Raw genomic sequence first — 7302 nt, 5'->3', positions numbered from 1 at the left:
TAAAAAGTTGAGATTACAGGTACAGCAGATGCACCTGTAATCTGAACTTCTCAGGAGGCTGAGGCAGGAGAATTGCTTGAGTTCAGCAGTCTGAGACAAGGCTGGGTAACATAGCACGACTACATCTCAAAAAAATAAAGCCTACTAATTAAAAAATAAATGAGGCCAGGATATGGTGGCAAACAGCTATAATCCCTGCCTTTTGGGAGGCCAAGGCAGGAGGATGGCTTGAGGCCAGGAGTTTGAGAACAGCCAGGGCAAAATATGAGGAAACATCTCTAAAAAATGAAAAAAATTTTTTTTTGTCTCACTCTGTCACCTGGGCTAGAGTATAATGGTGTGATCTCAGCTCACTGCAACCTCTGCCTCTTGGGTTCAAGTGATTCTGCCTCAGCCTCCTGAGTAGCTGGGATTACAGATGTGCGCCATCATGCCCGGCTACTTTTTGTATTTTTAGTAGAGATGGGGCTTCACCATGTTGGCAAGGCTGATCTTGAACTCTTGACCTCAAGTGATCCACCCACCTTGGCCTCCCAAAGTGCTGTGATTACAGGCATGAGCCACCTTGCCCAGCCAAAACTGAATTATTAAAAATTTTAAATTTACTTGGATATAAAGTTAATAAAGCATGTTTCCAACACACTTAGAATACTGTAACATCACTGAGGGTCCAAACTGATATTTCTGTATCCTCAATTAAAACAACCAATCAAGAATACAAGTATTTCACAACCAAAAAAATTAAACACTTCAACCTGCACATTCTCTTATCTGCTCTTCTCCAGGTGTTTACAGAAGCCCCTTTCCCTCCCCCACTGGTTTACCAGGTGAAACAGGTAATTCCTGAAGAGTAAATGACCTTCTGTCCACTTGGCAAAACCATGTTTAATGACTATAGATCTCCCAATTCAGCGTCACTTTAATATTGGCAAGGAAAATGTTTAATGCTCTGAAAGAACAGAACAATTCTTCAGTTCAGACATTGTAGAAATACGTTGCACAGATGAGCACAAGTTGATATTCAGATTGGACATAATTGCTTTTAGCCTCAGAAATTGGTCTGGTAGCCTAGTCAGGGAAATTAAGTATTCCTCTGAATAGCAGTCATAAAATAACTGACCACAGCAGCAATGTAACACAAAAACCGTTGCTAAGAAAGCTTATTAGCATTTCTAACTTGTTAAATGAGAAAGACATGTACAAGTATGATACTAAATATTAAAACATTTAAGAATAAAATCCACTTTTTTTGAGACAGGGTCTTGCTCTGTTACCCAGGCTGGAGTGTAGTGGCACAATTACAGCTCACTGCAGCCTCGACTTCCTGGGTTCAAGCAATCCTTGCACCTCAGCCTCCTAAGTAGAGCTGGGACTACAGCCTTATGCAACCATGTGCAGCTAATTTTTTAATTTTTTGTTGACATTGTGTTTCTCTATATTGCCCCGGCGCAATAATCCTTAGTATACTTCCTTTCCTTACTGAAGTTGTTTTTTTCATTTTTAAAAATATTTTTATTTCATTTTACTTTTTGTAGAGATGGGTTCTCGCAATAATGCCCAGGCTGGTGTCAACACTCCTGGTCTCAACCCATCCTCCCTCCTCAGCCTCCCAAAGTGCTGGCATTACAGACGTAAGCCACCCCGTCCAACCAGAAGTTGTCTTTTTCTAAATTAAGATAGCTTATTAGATTTTTCCTCCACTGTCTTCTAATTTTTCTCTAGGTAATCTGGCTATTTTGTAGAAGACCAACTATCTGCATCAAAAAGTTTTATGCTTAAGAACTGAATTGTGTTCCCCACCTCCCCCAAAGTCCTATGTTGAAGCCCAACCCCCAATTTAACTATCTGGAGAGAGGGTCTTTAGGAGTTAAGTTTAAATGAGGTCAAAGGGTGGAGGGGTCTAATTAGATAGGGCAGTGACCTTGTAAGAAGATAACTCCTTCTGCTATCCCCCCAGAAAAGGTGGCTAGCTACCTGCAAGCCAGGAAGAGCTGTCACCAGAACCTGACCATGCTGACACCCTGATTTTGGACATCCCAGCCTCCAGAACTGTGAGAAAGTAAATTTCTGTTGTTTAAGCTTCCTGGTCTATGGTATTTGTTATGGAAGCTTGAGCTGTCTAATACAACATTCAAACCAACAGAACAACCAGTGAGAATTTTTCTGCTGTACCAACCTTTTTAACAAAATTCTTATAAGAATTCTGTCACAGTGAACTTATTCCACCCTCTTCCCAACACTAGCGGTCATGCTAAGCCAAAATTCCAGCTAACTGACTCCAAGAAGAAGGCAAAGGAAAATGGATTTGACCTGTTTACAAGTAGTTATGAAATATATGCAAGCAAACTTCAATCAGGAAAAAAAATCCTGAAGTAACACAAAAACCAGGCTTTAGTTCCTGAAAATGAATGAGAAAGTTTGGGAATAAGCATCTACAACCCACAAGTTACTGAAGGTAACTTAGTTTTAACTTCATGATGACTCTCACAGTGGCTTTTGGGAAGCCACCCAAGGCAACAATTACTCAACTTTACATCTGATATATTAGCACATGCCTGCTTATTAGTTAGCACTTTAAAGACTTAATGAATGTAAGATGATGGGTCATTTGTGATTATAGATTTGTAATTATAAAATTACTTTTACAATATATCATGCATCAAATATATTATTTTGGTAACTAAAGAATGTGGGGAACAATCCAGACCCCCATTTTATCATCTTCAAAGATGGCTTATTATAATTAGCATAATCTTGTATTTGAAAAACTCAGGGGAGGCTAAAAGCGGGACCAGTGAACTGCAGTTTGTAAAGAGGATATATTCACTAATTAAAAAAATTATTTGACTTCATTCTAAAGAAGCCAAAATAAACCCTAAAATCACAGTAACCAAGAAAAAGTGGCCTTAGAATCTGCACTGAAGTCTTCATGTTCTTTCTCCAGCACACACACACACATTACATAATCTGAAACTGAATCCTATTCTACATGTGATCACCTCACCAAAAAATCCATCTCCAAATCCATCCAACCATCTGATTAATTATAACTACTTTCAAAGACGTCTATAATTGTGTTAGTTTCTCAGCAGAGTAGACAAATTTTGGACAGGCCAATTTTATCCATATGCTGACAAAATTTAAAATGTTTGAAAGTTTCTTGAATTACCATTTTTTTCCTGGAACTATCTTTTCAAATGATTCTTGAGTAATGATTTAAAGGATACACTCTGTCATTGCAGCAACATCCAGTTTGTCAATATCAGGTGAACCAGGGCAACACTTCTTGAATTCTTTTCGAAGATCAAAAAAGGAATAGAAGCATTCAGGTAATAGTACATTCTGAGGAAGGACAAAGTAGATACTGTTAACTAGGTGAATTTGGTTCAATGTTTCTCTTACAATTAGGAACCTAAAAATTGAAATATAAGCATATTTTACAATGGAAAAAATTTAAATTTTAATGTAAGAGTTGCTTTATTTTTAAAAGTTGGTCCTGTTTCCATATTAGATCCTATGTACAAGTCTCATGAAAAAAAATTCTTGTTTTAAGGCAGTGGATTACCATGTTTGTGCTTCAGTATGCATTCCATTCGAAACAATTCTGAAGCTGTGATACATTTGGGCTGTTATACTTCATATTTTCTGGCTGTTAATACTACTCTTTTTTCCAGCCATAACCATTTTACAACATCTGTATTTTCAGGCAGCACTAGCAGCCCTTTCAGTTTTCATACAGATGCAGGATTAGATTGTAAAACTGGGTAGTTCTAACTATTGGGTTCTAATAATGCATATTTTCAGTAATAAGTGAGATTAGAATAGTAAATTCCTGATTAACTGAAAAGGCTTATTTTTGTGCCAAATAATAGTCCCACATTAGTCTTCTTGACGAATATTGTAGCTGTACTTTTGAACACAAATTAGACTTCAAACAAAAACAAAAACAAACTCACAAATCCCAAAGGCAAAGGAGAAATTGTTACCGCTATTCTTAGCTATTAGCACCACTACTGTGGCTATTAAGCAAAGCACAATTGTCTGGACAAATATTACACTACTGTTTCTTTTGTTGTTTTCTTAACAAAATAACTCAGCATTGGATAACTTTTAAAGATAATCCTTTTAAAAACTCAATTTAGATTTTTCTTAAAATTTCAAAATTGTGTTAATTTGCTGGGAATTTTTACCCATTTTTACATTAGAACATCAAGGAAATTAAGACTTTTAAATGTTAAATGTTCATGCAAAATGTCTCCTCTCCAAGTTCCTTCTATTGGATTTTATTAGATGTGACCTATTCATGCTGTATTCTGAAATCAGTATTGCTGCATCATGGTCACAGCTTTTAAAAAAGTTAACAACTAAAAGAACCATGAAACCTCCCTATTACCTACAAAGATGCGCATTTAAAAGCTGTTTGTAAGGACAGTAACTCATATGTTCAACAATAATCAGTTTAAGTTGTTGTGTCCATTTAAAATACTGAGTATTTTATTTAGTGCTTATAACAATGTTGATGTTCTATTAAATAATGTAGGCTAAAAGGCTTATGCAGTATGAATGCTCTTTGTAAATAATGCTTGTCTACAGAATTCTGGAAGAATATATCCAAACATGTTCATGTTAGATAAGAACATTTTAATGTATTGAGTGGCAGGATTATTTCATGTTTTGCCATTTTCCCTTTTCTTTAATGAATATACAGGATTACTTTCACTATAAAATTGTTTTAGTTTCTGTATTTAATCAAAATCCTAATAGTAGTGGTTGAGGAAAAAGCCTTACTTTTTCTCCAGATGTTTTCCTATACCCAAAGTAGTCCACCTAAATAATGAAAACAGCTATTTTCCTCTGGCCCAACAGAAAAGATTAAGTCTTGTCCTTCTGTCATGTGCGTCTGGGAGGAAAAAAGTAATCCTTACTTATCACTATTTCTGGTAAGGATGTAGCAACTAGTCTAGCATTTAATTTTTTAAAAAAATTCTTCCCCTTTTATCAAACAATTACCAAGACTCATATAAAAGGAGAGATTTCCTGAAGACATAAGAACTTGAGTTACTCCTTCAAACTTTTTAAATTGTCATAATATATTAAACGAAATAAAATCTGTGCTTACTTGCCTGGGTCATTTGTCAGTCTACATCTTTCATTGCAAGCCTTGCCTCATACAGGTACCTAAATATATTCTACTTCCATCTTTTCAAGCTCAGTGCCTGCCTACCACAATAAAAAGTTACAGCTCAAACTAATTTAAGTTGTTAAGAGACAGTGTATTAGCAATGATTGGCTACACTGGGTGGGTTGCCTCTGCTGTTCCTTTTCCCACAGTCTCTTGGTATTTATCCAGGGAGAGAAATCACATTTTACCTATAGTAAGACTATATTTCTCTCACTCTGTAATCCTCTCTATGTCAGAAAAATGAGCAAAGGTAAAAGATGAGGGTGACCCTTTTGTTTCGATGCAAGAATCAGTTTTGAACATTTACTTAAAATCAGACAAAGTGAAGAGTGCTATGATTGTGGTTTCACTAGATATAACGTTGTCTTATTTAAGTAGCCTTTTTAATGAAATGATTAGAAATACAACTTTAAAGGTTTAATTCTTTTTTCCTTCCTTTCTAGGATTTTCAACACAAATGGGAATATTATGACATACTAAAAATAGTTCTTTCCTCTCTATAGTTATTTTAAATGTCAAAAATTCACACTCCATATTAGCTTTGGGAAAGGGAGAGTGTCATGCATCTTGAAAATTGGACATAAAGAGACTATTTTAAGTTACCAAAGAGTATCTTTGTATATACATAACACCAGATTTACATTTTAATAATTTTTAAGAGTATGGTTCAGTAAAACATTAAGTACATTAACATATTTTGCAACCATAACCACCATCCATTTCCAGAGCTTTTTCATCTTCCCAAACTGAAATTCTGTACTCATTAAAATAACTCCCTATATGCATATTTTTAAAAACAGAGAAACTTGAATAAACCAAAAATTTTTTAAAACTTCCAGTCACCCCAAAGGTCCAACCATTTTTTTTTTCCAGAAGCCAGCACTCTTACCTTCTTGGAAGCCTCAGGATGCAGGATTTGCCTGACATGAAGCTGCCCATCAGTACAGAGACAGAAAGAAGTCCCTACTCCAATATTCAGTTCATTGCTCACTGACTGGTTAAACTGCAAGAACAAGATACACACAGGGATGCAACTGATGCACCATTTAGAAACTCTGCAAAGTAACTCCTCTTGGCGATAGCCAGAGAAAACTGAGATAAGGGCCCTGATGGGGGACACCGGTGCTGGGGCAACCTTGGAAAGACAGACTCCTTTCCCACAAACCTCCTTGCTTCCTCGAGGTAGGGAAGCTTTCCAATCAATCCGCAGTTCGCGCCCAGGAGAAACTTGTCAATGCATTCTCCTTTCTGTTTTTACAAAAAAAATTCACTCAAGACTTAAGCCAGATGTCTCATCTCATCAGCAGGTTGCCTTCAGATTACATCATTCCTTAGTGTTACTTCTTGTTTGTTTGGATGTGCCAGGCTTAAGACCCCAGCTTCTGATAAACAAATACGGGTACTGGGTATACAGATCTGGAAAAAAGTCTTGGATGAATACACCCCAGAAAGGATAGCTTTCTCCTATAACTCGAGGCTCGTGTGCTAGGGCAGAGGTCATGAGAGCGCAGAGCATTCATCTGTGCACAGGTGTTTAGCACCCCGCCCTACCCGATCCGGCACCCGTCAGCACCCCGGAACAGCCGGTTTTTAGGTCACCTCAGTCCTAATAAGGCGATTCCATCAGTTCCGCAGTGACCCAACGGGCAGCCTTGCACGTTCGGACCTCAAAAACCTCCCTGGGTCCTGGGACCAAGGCCACTAAAGAAATAACGACGGACCGAGTCTTTCGTTGGGAGTTCAGAAGCCTGAAACCAGGCAGGCACCTTCAGGTTCCGACCCAAACTGTGCTACTTCTTGCACACCCGCCGGGCCCGCCTGGACGTCTACGCCACAGCGCCCTCTGCCCGAAGGCTGTGGGCCCAAACCCCGCAGGGGAGCGGCGCGTCTAGGGTCTGGACCTGGAGATGGGGGCGCTAGGATTCAAACTCCGCATGTCAATCAATTGGCAAAATGGAGCTGACTCTCCCGCTCCAGTAACTACTCTGGAAGCAACTCGAAAACTAGTGAATGTCGGTCCCAAACCCTTGGGGCCGGGAGGTGAAGAGAAGCAGCGACCCCCGCCCAAACGGTGCGCTCTGGCCCTCAGACGGGGCTCCCACCCACGCGGCCGGGCGGGA

The 7302-nt window shown here is 38.5% G+C and overlaps 1 protein-coding gene across 5 annotated transcripts in view; it reads right to left on the bottom strand.

Annotated features, from left to right (window-relative positions):
* Positions 1–7302, bottom strand: part of ESRP1 (epithelial splicing regulatory protein 1) — an 82766-nt gene that overhangs the window by 74121 nt on the left and 1343 nt on the right. For all 5 annotated transcript variants that reach the window (XM_011978653.1, XM_011978651.1, XM_011978654.1 and 2 more), the window contains exons 3-4: positions 6072–6185; positions 3228–3342 (exon numbers count right to left, since the gene is read on the bottom strand). In XM_011978653.1, the coding sequence (XP_011834043.1) occupies positions 3228–3342; positions 6072–6185 (229 nt within the window). The remainder of the gene's footprint in view (positions 1–3227; positions 3343–6071; positions 6186–7302) is intronic.

Source organism: Mandrillus leucophaeus, unplaced genomic scaffold (assembly GCF_000951045.1).
Source record: "Mandrillus leucophaeus isolate KB7577 unplaced genomic scaffold, Mleu.le_1.0 Scaffold198, whole genome shotgun sequence".
Lineage (NCBI taxonomy): Eukaryota > Metazoa > Chordata > Mammalia > Primates > Cercopithecidae > Mandrillus > Mandrillus leucophaeus.
This window is presented reverse-complemented; position numbering and strand designations above follow the sequence as displayed.